Here is a 16,011-nt window from a genome sequence, read left to right on the forward strand (position 1 = left end):
AAGACAGTAGCTGGGACAGAATCTAAAGGGAGTTGCTTTCCTCTCTCTCTCTAGGGCTGAAGAGTGCAAAGTGATGTCTAAGTCCCACACAAAAGTGCCATGAGGCTTTCTTCACTTGCAGTTATTTAGCATGTCTAGGAATAAGTTTTCCAAGGAGGCAGTGCGTGTCTTTGCTCTTGAATGATTCTGCTCTTAGTTCTGTCTGACCTGCTCCTCAAATACCCTTTTGAACATGTAGTATCATTTCCATAAAGCTCCTGGGATTTATGTTATGACATTCTGATTTTTGAAAATGGGGGCTATGGGAGGTCATTAAACACTGCAAAGAATGCAGTTGAAGAATTGCCCAGATACAAACATGTGATCTTTTATGGAAAGTCTTCACTCAGGTGGTGTAGTGGCCTTTTTAATTAGCAGATCAGAACCTCTTCTCATACTTCACCATCACTGATCTGCACATTTTTAATATCTCACCAAAAAGAAGTGGGAGAGGTTCTCCTTCCTTATGACTTACATAGGGCTAGGCACACTTCTGCCCCTTTGCGTTTATTGCCACTGTTCTTCGTGATTTCGGTCTGAAAAAATGATTAAACCGTTGGTATCAAATGGGAAGGGTTGTAGAGTTACAATACAGAACCCAGTTACCAGGGCTCTGCTAAGGGCAGCACACCACCTAATTCCCCCCCTTGCTTTTATCTAGCTGTTATTCCTGGGAAGTAGAATTGTTTCTTTCAAAAACAGCTGTGTCTGTATGAGTTTCCTACAGAAGAAAATGCCTCTGCCCATTAGCTCTAACGTAGAATAGTTTCTTTTTTCTTGTAGGTCCACAGCATCTGATAAGCTAGTGGTTTATACGGTTCAGCATGCTGTCCTGGGCCCACAGGGGAAAAAAAACTGTTTCAGATTAAGCAGTTTCGTTTCTCTCCAAAATAAATGCTGCACCTTGAGGCAGCAGTCCTGTACATCCCTCCTGACACTGACTTGCTGAGTGGTCTGCTTAGGTTGGGGGCTGTTTTTTTCTTCCCCTCCAGTTAGCCCTGATGTGACCCTATGTCATTAATCAGTTCTCCTTTCCGTGTATATTTTCCCTCCACAGAGTTTTTATTTTTTGAGAGGAATGAGGTGATGTTTGTCACCATATGAACACTCTTCAAGGGCTCATTTCTCCCCACATCTCCATCCTCTTTTACAGTAAGAGCAACTTCTGGCTGTGTTTTCCTTGCCCTTTAGAGCACACATAGCTCTATAGCTGGATGGATTCTCTGGTGTCTCGTAAGGGTTGAGCTCATGCACCTTTTCCTGCAAAGAAAGCACTAGGAATGTCTCTGTCTTCCAGCCAGCTGTCCAATTTCTTGAATGTTCCCCTGTATTTGGGAATTATTTATTCTTGTGATAACGCTACATCCAAATTTAAGTATTCCAGAAGGTGTGATGATGCCCAAGGCAATTTTCATCTACACCCATCTGCTGCATCACTCCCATCCATGCAACCTTAAGACAGGATACTGAAGATGGAAAGGACATTGAAGTAAGACTGGGATGCGGTGATTTGAAAGAATTACTAAATTCAGAAGAAGATTGCAAAAAAAGTCATGGGTTACATTCAGTCTTCTAGTTTTATAACTATGGTGTTTAAAAAAATAGTAACCAGCCATGCCTGAGTCCTCGCTCTACACGTCATTTGCCAAGTGAAAGGCAGGGGCTCAGACATGTGTGAAAAGTGTCCAGTTGTTGATTTATTTAATAAGTGCTTTGTACAAGTAGGGCAGATTATTATTTAAAGAGGGGTACTGTAATTGCTGTTGTAAAGCAGCGTAGGGAAATAGAGAGCATGTTTTAAAAAATTGCAACTGTTCCCACTCCTAGATGGATGGCACTCTGGATTAAAGAACCATTTAGTGGGACAGATGACCTTGACTGTGATTTCTTAGTGTTTCAGTTCTTTCTGTAAAATGAAGGTAGAGAGGCCCATTTCCTTTGTGCAAGTGATCTCTCGATGATGGACGTTACATTCGAAAGCTCTTTGTATGAGCTAGGATTGTTCTTGCTGTATTGGCAGAGAGTGCATGACATACTTGGGAAAGAGGAGCCCATGCTTGCAAGATCTGGCTGGAGTCCAGAAAGACATGTCAGTGTTTTCTTGAATCCAGAGCATCTCTAAGCTGTGTCAGAAGGTAAGAATGAATGAGTCCATGAAAGGCAGGACACAGCACATGGAAGTGCTTTATCTGACTCACTGGTCTTTCTGCCTTTTGCCAAAAGGCCTAGTAAGCAAAGCCAGCTGAGAACATTTGGAGTGTCTTTGACTCCATGGCTTAAAGGAGGTGAGAAGGGAGATCACAGCAGAACCGCTACTGCAGCTGGGCAGCTGTGAGATCCCTCAGAACTATGGGAACAGGTTTGCAAGACACTTACGGTCGCTGAGAGAAGCTTTGGGAGGACAAACTCCTGCAAGTCCTGCAAGTTGCTAAGCCTTGCAGTCCGGTCAGGCCAGAGAAGCAAACTACCTGTGCTAGGGCTGGATCTCACATAGAAGTGAAAGACATGGTGTTAGCATATTTGCTCTAGCTGTTCTTAGTGGCTGTGCATCCTTGGACCGGTGGCAGTCTCATTCCTTACTTTGGATTTCCTATCTGTAAAGGTAGGGCAATGCTTCTGTTTCACAGCAGAGGAAATGCTCATATTCTGGTCTACTAAATGAGAGATCTCCAGCAGCATTTGCTAGTAATTAACTGTTTAAGGACAGGCCAATTGTCCAAGCTTCCTCTGTAATCAGTGCAGAGAAATGGGCCAACTTCTCAAGGGCAATTCCTCCGATTACAGGGTGGATAACCGAGATGGATGGGTGAGCATCATCTCCTGGAAGTGCCCACTCATCCTCATTGATCCAGAAGGTGCCTGGATGGCTGACTCAAACATAACTTTTAGCCATCAAATGTTGGGCAAGATAAATCCAATTCCTCTTGTATGGTCAGTTCTGGACTTCCTGTCCTGTGTCCTGACATAGAAGAATATGGGACAGTGACCATGTAGGTGGTGATACAAAAACAGGAAACAGCATCACAGCTATTGTTTCATTCTATAGCTGATTTTCAAAGGGTACCTTATACTGTTTTCTACTTTGTTTACATTTAGGAAGTATTTCATTGCTCGTCCCTGCTGAATAAGGGAGGGACTGGACTGCGTCAGGGCAGAAACACTAACCTGTGTTTTCAGGCAGAGGATTCTTCTCTCCTTTTCCATGGACTGTGCTTGGGAGACACCAACTGTCAGTAAAGCTGGCAGCACACAACCTTAGCAAGTCCAAATCATCACCATGCCTTATCTAACTGGGAAGTAACAGATACCCCTGTGCATTTTCAGGATTCTCTGTTTTTTTCAGGATGATAAGTTTTAAGATTACTTCTAAATCAAGTAATTGTTCTCTCACGTGAGTAGATCTGTGGCTTAGTGGTGCATCTCTGCACTGATTTGGCAAAAGGAAGCATTGCTAAGCACGTGTGTTCAGTTGCAATGGCCTTACAGAGGAAATAGTAACACCTGCAGCTAGTAAATGTGCACATGTGAATGAGACTTTGACTCTTGTCATATCCAAAGCAGATATACTGCTAAAGTGCTGTAAAACACATACAGTAGGCAACTCTTCCAAAAGCAATTATTTTTTCTATTCAGACCTCTTAGTAAAATGTTGCTGGGCTTATATTTTTGTTTCCCCTGCTGAGCTTTTCTCCTCTAATTGTAATACTGTAGTATTAAGCAAGACCACAGGGCCTTTGAGAAGTAATCATTCTGCTTATTTTTCCTGTAAGTACCCTGAAGATTGTGCTGAATAGCATTGCCATAAATTCTCACCCAAGCCAGATACAACACTTCTTGCAGTAAAGGGCAGCCTGGCATGGAGGTAGGCTGAGAATGCTGTGCGGTCCTGAGCACACGGGGTGAAGCCTGGTGGTAGCATGCTGGGTGTTGGCATGTCAGAGGGACATCTCCGGGGCAGGAATGCCATCTCGTGGCCGTAAATAGCTATTATGTGTTTAAATCCACCTTCTGTCCATTCTTGCAACTTTCATGTAACACTACCTATGCTGAGGAAATACTTTATGCTGAAATCAAGCTCTGTGTTTTCTGTATAGTAAAGATCATCCTTCTCAGGGTCCTCAAGCAGCACCATCATCAGCTTCAGCAGCTCCTGTTGTATGATGTGGTGCTGGCACAGGAACGTGGCCTACAGGATCTGCTGTGAGCCACAAGCAGATCAAGAGCAGAGGTTCACTGGCTTTGCTTTGTTGCAGGCTGTCAGCTTTATCCCATTCCTTCTGCACCACGTACTCTAAGGACGCAGATGTGGTGCTCTCTTAGACATACTACTATCTTATCTGGCAGCAGTAGTGCTGCTGTAGCAAGCCTACAGATGTAGGAGTTGCAAAGCTTGGAGAGAGAGAGATGATCCCTTTTATCGGCTGTCTGGTGCTGCCGGCTGCATGATGTTAAACAAGATGGTGTCTGTGTGCATGACACTTACATCGTGTTTGTGAGCTGTGGGAAGAAAAAAAAATGGACAAGCTGTAGAATGGTGGAGTTTTGACGAAAACCTTAGCTGCTGCTAGGAGAAACCCTGTCCTTAGGGGCTTGTTGTCTCTGCCTACCTTTTGCATAATGCCGTAGCTCTTTCTGCAGTGGGGATTTGGGACAAATAAGCACCCTTTTCATAAGCAGAGGAATTACTGATGAAGCTTTTTTTTAGCAGAGGGAGCATTATATGCTAAGCAGGAAGGAATTAATGTGTCAGGGAAAACCATGGATTTACTCCGAGAGCCATCAGGTGATCCCATCACGGTAGATTTCAGTGCTCCATGCAGAGGTGTGGTCTGTATTGATTTTGCATGGCTCCAGAGGGGAAGCAGGCATAGCCACTTCTGCCAGGCCAGAGCTTCTGTGTATATGAGGGTGTTGATGCATCTGTCACTTGCACGATAGCTACATCAGTGCAGGCAGGTTTTATCGTCATTAGAAAGACTATATAGGAAAGTCTAGAAGGACTCAAATTTGTTTGTGCTGGGACTCCCGCTTCAACTCAGCTTCTTCTGCAGGAAGGGGCCTAAAAGGCTGATTGATCTGCAAAAAAGAAAGAGAAAACAGGTCTGAACAAAAATAGGACATAATGTCAATCTGTGTCACTTCCGATATTCTGTTTTGAAGGTGTGTAAACACATCAAGCTTACCCACAGTGGGAGGAATCTCGGAGGAGGCTGACCACAGCCTTGCGAATCAAACTGTGTTAAGGATGTAAACCATTGTTATTAAGGATGCAGAACAGAAAGGTACCTTTCTTAACACCTGAATTTTATTCCCCAGCCCAGGGCATTTTTGCTGAAGCAGAAACACAGAAGATTCTCTGCTTCTAAATATATCCCTCGAGATTGTCATTTCAAATCTTTTTTTTGTGTATCTACAGCCGCCATCTCTGGCACCCCTCTTTAGCAGAGGGAAAAGGGGGCGATTTTAGGGCAAGATTCATTTGATCTCTTTTCAGCCTCTAAGTTGGGGTGAGACAAACTGGACCCTAAACTCCAGCTGTCAGTCACTGATTAACCCCTAACTGGGTTGTATTTTAAATATCCAAGCTACATTTCCATGATTGTGACCTATATTATGTCAAGTTATCCTCTTCTAATAGCTGAAGATAAAATCCTTTCCTCAAAGACATAGTTTTCTTTGATACCCCCTATGGCATGTGAAATCAAAAAAAAAAAAAGGCATTTTGGCAGTGGATTGCCGATGATGATGGCAAAATACCCACCTCATATATTTGATCTGCAATATGAGGCTGAGGAACTGGTGCATACAGCAGTCGGCCTATGCTTACTTTTTTACTCTGTTTTCTTTACTTAGCACCATATTTTGTTTCTGAGTAAATCTTTTTTTTTTTTTTTTTTTTTTAATCTTTAAGTAATGATGTCTCTTGAGGTGCTGTATCATGCACTGGATTATGTTTCTTAGAAGAATTCAGCTGACCTAAATCTAACTCTGTAATCCTGCTACAAAATGTCACAGACCATTTTTAACTATATGTTTACCTTTTTGCAAGTATCCCCAAACTAGCTGTGCTTTGTGGGAATTCTCCCGCAGAAACTGAGCTGTGCATGAAGCTGCACTCCACTGGGGTGCACTGTCAGCACATCTGGAGGAAGTCTGGTGAGTCGTTGCCGTGTGTGACCCAGGGCCTGTGGGTTTTCTTGTGGAGCCTAAAGAAACTCGGAATTCTTCTAATGCCTTTTGTCCTTTTTTTTTTTTTAATCCCAAAGACATAAAGGAAAAATGTGTTATCCATTGCCAGTACCCTTGAGAGTTGCAAAAAATATGTATTATCCTTTTTTTACTATTACTACTTTATTACTTCTCTGTGACCCACCTGTTGAAGATTTGAGTGCCTGCTGCCGCCGTGTGTCTAGGCGCGTCCGTACTGTCACATCTGCCAGTTTACCGCCTCGCTAACTCTTTTCCTGCAAAGCGAGTTGTCTGCTCTTGCAACAACTGCTGGCGAAAGGTTCAGCACATGGGTGATGTTGTATAAATTATGTCAGTCCTAGAAATGTACAAATACCCATTTTCAAAAATGAAATGAACATTATCATCTTAATGTAATTAATTTAATCATTGCATGAAGTTTTCCTCCTCTGCTGGGTAAGTCTGTGCTCACTGTATCATAATGAAATCAGAGAAACAGGCGTCACCTACTCCATCACCTGAATAAAGGAAGGGTAGCGCTGTTTCTGGAGTGCTTGCCCTGTAGCTTTGTTTTTCCTGTGCTTGAGCTTCACTTGTGAATGATCTGTAGCCCAAAGGAAGGCTACTACCTGAAAAGACAGCTTTTGGAAGGTGAGGAATGGGCAGAAGAAAAAAAAATCATCATTTGTTAGGCAGGATTTTCAGAAGAACTAAACCAGGACTGTAGCACTTCAGCCTCTCGATGATCAGGCATGATCAGACTTCGCGACTCTCAGAACAGAGTTCCTGCAGGCACCATGGCTGTGCTGAGTGGGGAAACCAAGGCTGGGTTAAAATCATCACATGCATGCAAGGTGAGGCACTGACCCAGTAAAAGCTGATCTTGCTGGCACATACTTCCCGAAAAACCATGCAGTGTATACCGCGGGCATTGCTTGTGCCACTCTCTTACTGGACTTCATAGTCAGCTTGCTTTCTGCAGCCCCCAGACAGAGCCCAAACGACAAATATATCAGGCAGTATGCAGGCACTCTGATAGTAATGCCCTTAGAGAAGAGCTGAGGGATGTGCATGAGGTGTGGTGCATGAGCACTACCTTTTCCTTCCCATACCAGCCCACGGCAGGTGGACAACGAGCAAAGGAGGAGCTGGACTAGCCAGTGATTGCGTTTTCACCAGATCCTGTTTTGACAGCAAATGAGGTTAAAATGGCCTTGCAAATCTTGTACCAGCCGTGATAACAAGTGTCCTTCAGACTGATCAACCTGCGTCCGCCACGTACAACCATCTTTACCAGGAAAAGCGAGTGTCGTTTGGTAGTGATCCACGTGGCCGGAGCTGTGCAGGGAGGCGGTGAGGAGACGGCTGCGCTTGGGGATGTTTCACGTTCCCCAGGGAGTGCTGCTGGCCTGCCAGGGGACTGGCATTGCTGCTACTTTGGTGCATGTTCTAGTTGCATTTGAAAAGTGATACTGAGCAGATAGTTCAATACATAATGCAAATCCGGTGAATATACAGAGCTATCTATTCTGTAAGACTTTTTACTTAAATTTTAAGCTTGCAGGGACAAGGCACAAAGGCCTGTCTTTTGCTGAGCATTACATAGCCTCTCCTACAGAGAGGTGTCATGACCCAGGATACTGCTGCGTACGTTGTGCATGATCCACCCATGGGGTTAACCCTTTGAGGGAAGAGTATAGCTGTCCTCTAATAGACATCTTTGGATTGATTTTCTGACTTTTTCACATTTCTTCTATGCTAACTAGCAAGCAACTTTCTTTCAATAAATATATCAGAGAGAGAAAGAGAGAGAGAGAGAGAGAGAGAAAAGGTGTCTGCTGGCAGTTCTGAAGCCCATGAGAACTGGTCATATGTCGTGTTTAAATGTCAGCCCCGTCTAAAGCAAATCACTCTCCAGCTGCTCCCATGCTAGCCTACTGACAGGCAGAGCTGGTTAGCAGGGTGATTCATGGCACAGCAATATAATTCAGTTGTACTTGTTCATTATTTATAGAAATCACAGGCTTCAATGTTACAGCTAGATCAAGTTACAAGACCAATGACAGGAGAAGGCTCACTGTTTTAAATTAGGCTAAGTAGACTTGCTAGAGACAACAGTGCAGAAATGAAAGGACTGAATGCATTCCTCTGGGTATTAATATGTATGTTCACTATTTGTGAGACCATTGGTGCTAATGTTTCCGTTAGAGGAACTTACACACTTGAGGTGAATAGAAATGATTAAATCAGTTTCTCTCAAGGACAGCTGAGAAAATCTTGGATTAGGCCACATAAGTGGGATTTCATAGAGAAAAACAGCTGGACTCATGGATACTGCTGTCTTGTTTTGTGTGAGCTGCATGTATCATCAGGACAAGAATCCTTGCAGGACTTTGCTCAAGCTTTATGGACATTCCAAATATTATTTTAATCACACATTTTAACAGAGCAGTGCCATGGCCTCTGAATGATTTTGTAGTTTTTGGCTACATATTAGTTTGATGTTGTTATCTCTGTGTTTGCATTTTGGTAGCACTCAGAGACTGCAGTCAAAGATTGAGATTTAAGGCACTTAACATCCATAGCAAAAAGAGATATGTTTCCATAATGAGTTTATGGTGTGAAGGAGTAAGAGCTTGATACAGCAGCAAGGTGAGGAGAGTACGTGGTCTTAATTGTTTTGTCTGTAAATTGAGGAGGGCTGTGTAACATCAACATGAAGGTTTGCCAGAAGGCCGTCAACATGTTGCTTGAAACATAGCATGCAACAGCTTGGTCTGAGCAGCCTGGCACTTGTACCAGTAATGGCACTGCTTTCCTTTCGTGTGCCAGTGAGGGCAGAGCCTGAATGCTCCTCAAACAAGACAGGTAAGCCGATCGTTCGAGCGCTCCATGTCAGTCGAGCCCATAGAGAGAGTGAGGGACCAGACTGACCTTCCTGCCTTGTCATCCAGTCACACCTGCTGGATCTGTGTCATTGAACATTTTATGCAAGAAAAAACCTCAGTGCTTTTGGCTGGCACCTTTGGGTGGGTCCTTGTCCCTAAAGCTTATGCACCAAGTCTGCAGTGATGATCTACTTATTTTGCTTGTAAAAGGTAAAATAAGGGGCAGCATTTGCTACATTGTGGTATATTTCATCCTCTGATTCTTTGTGGCAAGAAGAGTTTAGCTACTCATCTTAAGTCTGATGCCTAACTAGCAACTGTAGAGACACCAGTAGATTCTAGTGATACTACTGGAACAGCGGAGATGCCATAAATGGAGCTATAATTTTAGCAAAGTCCTTGTGCTTGGCGTTATTTCTCAGCCAGCTCCAGGCTTTGAAGAACATTAGGCGATAAGAAATGCTAAGCTGAGGGTTTCAGGTGGAGTTCAGACAATTAACGTGTTCCTAACTGAGAAAGTATTGTCAGGATTTTCTGCTTGCTTGCTTCTTTTCTGTGACATCTGTGTATATCCTTTGGCCAGAATGACATTGTTTTTCCTGGCTTACAGATATGTTACTGCATCAAAGTGTAAGAATGAGTTCTGCGACATGGGGACGAACAAGCTTGCCTGGCTAATTCATGAGTCCCAATGGGTCCCAAGGCGCATTTTCAACAAATAATTCCTTTAGTGATAACTTGTTTAATTGTTAATTGTTAAAATGAAACCATTAGATTGTCATTCCCTCAAAAGATTCTAATGCCTAACTACTGTCCAGAGTTAATTTTATGAACAATAATTTAATACGCAGCACAGATACAGTGCGTATGTAGATTGAATACTAATCATGTTTTGGTGACATGAATTATGGCTTTATGCTGAGCGTCGCTATAGCAACTAATGACGTCATCATAGCCTTCAGCTTGCACAAAACTCAACTTCTAATGGTCTCTTTTTGTCGGTGTGGATATTTTCATGGCTTTTTTGATTATGAATATGTAAGCACCACAGTGTTGTCAAAAGTTTGCTATGTATGTTTACTTTCATTTGAAACATTTATTCCCTTTGTGGTTAATGTTGTTCTCATGAAGGAAACCTAATGAAAATTACTGTTTGTATTTGGTTAGTAACATTTGTTGATAACATATGGTCTGGGAATGCTTCAGCAAATAAGAGCTTTTTAATAGTAAACAGAGATATGAGTTCTATAAAGCAGATGCTGTCAAAATACACAGCGGAAGGTTGGATTTTTTTTTACTTTTTTCTCCTTACCCAAGGCAAGATTCTAATTGTCCCTACTGGTGACAATGTAATTTTTTAAGAGAGAAAACATACTCTGTGACCTGAAGCTGCAATTAGAAAATAAGGCTATTTTTAGGTTTCATGTGTAAAACATTTATTAGGTAGCTGATGGATCTCACATGGAAAAGATTTAATTTGGGGGCTTCTGACTGGCAGTGTCACACTGTAGATAATTTATGGCAAACCTCTGCTCCCTGGCACTGATAGCAGTTTGATGCATCAACGTAAAAGATGAAATGTGGAACAGTGACACTGAGAGAGAAAACTTTAGAGTAAAGTCAGTAAAGAAACCAAGCTGGTTAATCAGCTCGTCCCTGAATATGCTTGTCTACTCAGCTCTTCTGGACTAGATTTGCCCAGGAGAGACCAGAGCATCAAGCCATACTCCTTGTGCACTGGAAAGAGTAAATTATATTTCCCAATAATTTCCAAATGCAAAAAACACTGTTGTTGATGTCTGAGGAACATACATGGTCTGGACCACATGTTTTTCCCAGTCATTTCAAGGAAGCTGCCGTTCTTGAGCGGAGGATCTAGGTTGAAGACAGTGTAAAATGAGAAAGTGTCATTAAGAGAATGACTAGCAGGACATGGTATAATCTCTCATCTGACTCTAAGGTATGTTAGATTGTATCACATACAGTCACATCACGCTGAAGTGTTGCTCATTACATGCTGTTTGTTTCTCTGAATTTTTTAAAAGCGCAGGTTTGGTGATTATTCTTCAAGCTTGCATGAACACTTTGCTTGAATTTTAAAGTGTGATGAATTTTCAGGGTCCCTAGGATCAGCACAGAAATCTAGTTCTCAATGACTTTTTTTAAAAGAAAAAAAAACTTTTCGTATTGGCTAGTTCACCCCGGGCCAGGTGTCCAGAGGCATTGCCTGAAAAGCTCGCTCTTCCCCGCTGCCCTTCAGCATGCTGAACCCTTCTCTTCTAACAAGGGCTATGGCCATTTTAGTAGTACTTTGCTTAGCTTTGTCTGGAAGTTTAAGTATGGCTTTATTTTTTTAATAAGTTTCTGACTTTATAGGTTGTAGAAACAAAGGTTAAGACACTGCTCTGAAGTCTCAGACATAAAAGTATGATTTTTTTAAAAAAACTCTTGGTATATAAAGGTTTTTTTTCTTTTCTCAATGGCATTGCTACTTTTAAATTCTTTTAAGCTTGTAAGTAGGCTTTAGTTCATATTCTACTTAATCTTTGTTGTGTGACTCTCTTCAGTCTTGTGCTTGTTGGCCAAAGGGCAGAGTTTCCTTGGACCTGGGAAGCTTCACCTAGGTGAATAATTTATCATATTCATGTGAATGGCAGCACTTGTGTAGAATAGTCTTCATGACCATGTTTGAAAAGCCATGGTCTTTAGGTTGCTGAATGTACCTGCATTTCACAAATTTCTTTTGCCTGTGATCTTTCTAAATCAAAGCTTACTGTTGTGTGCAAGTTCTGGGGAGCTTTAAGAGACTATTTCTCTTGTGGCCGAAACCAAATTGAGCTCAGGATGCTAAGAGGTCAGAAGGACCCAAAGACTGAATGTGTGTATCGATTTTAGTAGTAAAGGGGCCTTCGAAGTTCAGGCACAGGCTGCTGCTGGTCAGCGGACTGCGAGGCTTGGTGAAGTCTGCTGAGCAGATGAAAAACATCAAAAATTGCAGGAGGGATTAATGATAGGTCCTGAAGATCTGCACGACTCCCTAGAGACGGGCAGGTTGCCGTTGCCACTTAGCTGAAGAAAAGGAGTAAGTGGACTAGAGGGCTCCGTATATAAATCATAGCAGGAATGCTGCTAATCCGAGCAGAGAGGGAAGGGGTGCCGTCTCTTTCGGCGTACCGTGGTTCCAAGGCACAGAAGGCCCTGAACAAGCCCTGTCTCCGTCCAGGCAGCAGCACTGAGGGGCCGTGGGCCTCAGCTCCGGACGCGCCACCCTGCAAAGCCCTGGGTACCTCTGCAACCGGCCGCGTGCAGACGAAGTCTGCTGCCGCAGCACAGCGCTTGCACGGCACGCACCCAACACTCTTACGTTGTCCTCTGGCATAAAGCGGCACGAGTCACTGGGCACCGTGAGGAGCACACGCTGTGACGCTGCCACGTTCCTGCCACGTTCATGCAGTGCCAGGAGGGTGGGGGACACTGCGACATGGTGTCCTGACACGAATGATTCCCCTGTGCTCAGCACCTGCGGGCCGGGCTGGGGTCATGGGCTGCGAGCATCAAGGGCTCAGCTGCTGTGCTGGGCAGAGGGAGCGTGGCCGGGCTGGTGGGGTGGCGGAGAGTTTCCTGGCAGGCATCAGCTGCAACTCCCAGCTGCCACCACCATCCCAGGAGGACGCTCAGAGGAGCCCTTGCCACTTGCTGGTATTACCAGGCAGCGATCCCAGCTGCAGCCAGCTGCTCGCTGTAGATTTGGGACACTGGTGTGCTATATCTCTGCAGAGGCCCATGGACAAGCACACTCATCTCTCTGCTCCAGCCCGAAGAGCCGTGCTTTCTATCACAGGAGCAGGGCGCAGAGGAAAAGTACTGGAGACAAAATGTCATGAGCTGTGGCCAAATTGAGACTCTGTCCTCAAAGCTGCTCCCAGCATCCAGAGGAGATGGACCTGTAAAATGCCTTAACAAGGAAAATTCCTCAGACCTATCACCAAACCTCCCTCTGCCAGGCAAGCCCCGCAATTTCTGCCTGAGCCTCATGGACTCCAGCAGCAAAGATCAGCTGCAAGGAGGGCTCCTGTTTTGCCATACATGTCAGCAGACTGTGGGTTAGAGCCTTCTGTATCTCTGGGTCACTGAAGCTACTGGGGTTGTATTCCCCAGAGACCTGTGCTTGCAAATATTTTCCTACTGTATTGCAACTGAAGGTGAATAGCTTTAATGGTACTAGACTTCTCGAGAAGGGATTCAGTGTTGCGTTAGCGTGCAGTGTCTTTCCCCTTGCATACTCACTAGCTCCTGCGCACCACTCTTCTGCGTGGTTGTACCTGTTACTAGCACAGCTCTGCGGAGTGGTCAGAGGAGAAAACATGTTACGTAGAACTAGTTCACCTGCTCTGCACACTCAGAAGCCTGTGATTGCAGAAGCGTCCAGACTTGCAGATCTGGAAGAGTTTTTCATTTACCGTGGTTCATTCAGCCTCCATATCACTGCTTCCCAAGCTAGTGTACCGGCTGGGGGATGCCTTGTGGAGTACTAATAGTAGGCAGTGTTCTCGATTCATTGCCTAGTTGGAGAGGCGTCCTGAACACTGCCATTCTGTTCCCAAGGATCCAGCACCCTGCTCTGTGCTCTCAGCAAGCTAGGCTTACCTCAGAGATGATGGCTCCAGCTTAAAGCTGGACTGACCTGGAAGGCTGTCCAGGGACTCAAAATAGGTTCCAGGTTAAATGGGGATGGCTTCAGAGAAAGTAAGCCTCACTTTGAATGCAGAAAGGATAGATAAATTAGCCAAGGGAAGAGCAGAGACATGAGCAATTATAGATGTCCAAGGTGCAGATGTCCTAGATCTCAAATTGTTACAACTATAAAGGCTGTCACTGCAGGAGGCATACTGTTCTTTCTAAATAAGTAAGTTCTCTTAAATTTGGGTTCATGCTGCTCCAAAATACTCCCTTTTTTTTTCTCCCAAAGAACCATCATGGCTTTTCTAAACATCTGTCCTGCATTTCTCTAAGAAGATAATTAATGCCCTTGTCACTCAGAGAGCCCAGCCACTTCAGCTTGTGGCAGACACAGTACTTCTGTTAACCATTGCAGGCCCAAGCAATAGCACCACTGACCTGCCAGTGGAGTTAAACATGTCTCTGTCCCTGTTTCCACAGCTGGGGCACCCAAGGAGACTTCACAACGACACACGCGCTTCCAGCAGTGAAGGTGAAGCTGTTCACGGAGAGCACAGGAGTGCTGGCTCTGGAGGACAAAGAGCTTGGGAGGGTAAGGAGATTTTGAGTTTAATAATGTTTCCTTCTTGCCCTGCTTTTCTAGAGAAATATCTCCTGTACGGAAATACCTTTGGAGCACAACATGCTGTGCTTTTTGCCAAATTTCAGGAGAGAAAAAAGCAAGCTCTGCACTGCTGGAAAGTAATGCATCTCGCATGCTGTCTTTGTTGTTAGTTTTTAATGGCAGCATTTCAGCTGGCTGTGCCCACACTAAGCAAAGGGAGAGGATCTTGTGTGTGATACTGGCAGTCCGGAAAGCTTTAGAAGTCGCTTACGGAAATGGACATTGCTGAGGGAGAAAGGGGGATTATACTGAAGCGAAAAAGGGAATTTAAATTTAGCAAGAAAGTGTTAGACTGCTCTCGTATCTACTGAAGAGCCAGTGCACAGTTTGAGCATTTGAAAGCCCTGACTGCTGTACTTACTGCAAAAGGCTGAAATCCTGGCTCCTTCAGGACTTGTGGCTTTAGAATGACCTGGACTAGAAGTGAAATGTAGGAGTTCATTTCATCCACCAATACTCTTGTCAGCAAAAGCTAAGATTCCCCTGGCGCTGGCTGTGAAGCCACTGTTGGAGCTGACATTTCTGCTCCATCTCTGCCTCTCACCTGTGGTCCCTGGTCTGGTCCCTGCTATATGTGGCTTGTGGCTATCCAGTTCTGCAACTGCAGTGTAGCTGTAGATGGTACCTTTCCGTAGCTTTGGGACACTTAAGTTAGTCTCTGTTATTTTTCACAACCTATCTTGGCCTCAACCATAATTTGCAGCAAACTCCCTGCATTCTCTTCCTCAACTCTTCATGTTTTTGGGATTGGCATTTGTACCAACAGTCCTCCCTCTACAAAGGAGACCACCTCCATGACATGGACAGGTGTCCATGGCTTTTTAGCTGCACTCAAAGTGGGGAAGAAAAAAGTTACAATTAGCAGCCTGTACAACACCTGCAGAGTGCAGCCTTTTAATCCTACCAAGGAAGAAAAGCCCAAGAGACATCCCCTCAAACTGAGTGTGTAGAGGGAAGCTAAAAGTTGTGAAGGAACCCATAGTTTGACCTCAAAGTCATGGCAGGCTGAAACCTCACGGGTTCCAATTTGGGTTTCCAAGGATGATACCACAAGGGAGGCTCCACAGCCACGTTGCAACTTTGTAACATTAGAGAAGAGAGTAGGAACATGCAAAATGAAGAGCAAATACTGTTTAATCAGCAAGGGAGTTGACAACAGGTCCGTTCTTCTGAGTGAAGCCTAGTGAAGCCTAGCATAGTGAAGACCAAATAAAAAACAGTTCACAGGAAGTGAGGCTGCACCTTACACATGACTTGGCACTTTCCTGTGCAGCAGCTCAGCATGGACTGTATGATTTCCAGAAGCAGGCTGTGCTCTGTCTGGCCAGCTCTACAGCACACCTTGCTCTCTACTTTGTCTACAACTAAAGCCGAAAAAGCCTCTGATCTTGTGGCAAGTCCAAGAAATTATGATCTAACCTGTTGTTGCGATGTTTCTTGCTAACCCCTTACAGTCAATGGCTGTCAGAGAGTCTGCATCCCATAAAACAACAGGTAGTCTTAATTAATGTAATTTTATGTTTTTAGTATTCATACAAGTGCCAAGTATTC

At 44.1% G+C, this 16,011-nt stretch overlaps 1 protein-coding gene across 8 annotated transcripts in view; it reads left to right on the top strand.

Moving 5' to 3' along the window:
• CADPS (calcium dependent secretion activator) overlaps positions 1-16,011 on the top strand; it is a 239,860-nt gene that overhangs the window by 106,799 nt on the left and 117,050 nt on the right. For all 8 annotated transcript variants that reach the window (XM_062585365.1, XM_062585363.1, XM_062585362.1 and 5 more), the window contains exon 7: positions 14,277-14,388. In XM_062585365.1, coding sequence (XP_062441349.1) covers positions 14,277-14,388 — 112 coding nt within the window. The remainder of the gene's footprint in view (positions 1-14,276; positions 14,389-16,011) is intronic.

Source organism: Rhea pennata, chromosome 12, assembly GCF_028389875.1.
Source record: "Rhea pennata isolate bPtePen1 chromosome 12, bPtePen1.pri, whole genome shotgun sequence".
Lineage (NCBI taxonomy): Eukaryota > Metazoa > Chordata > Aves > Rheiformes > Rheidae > Rhea > Rhea pennata.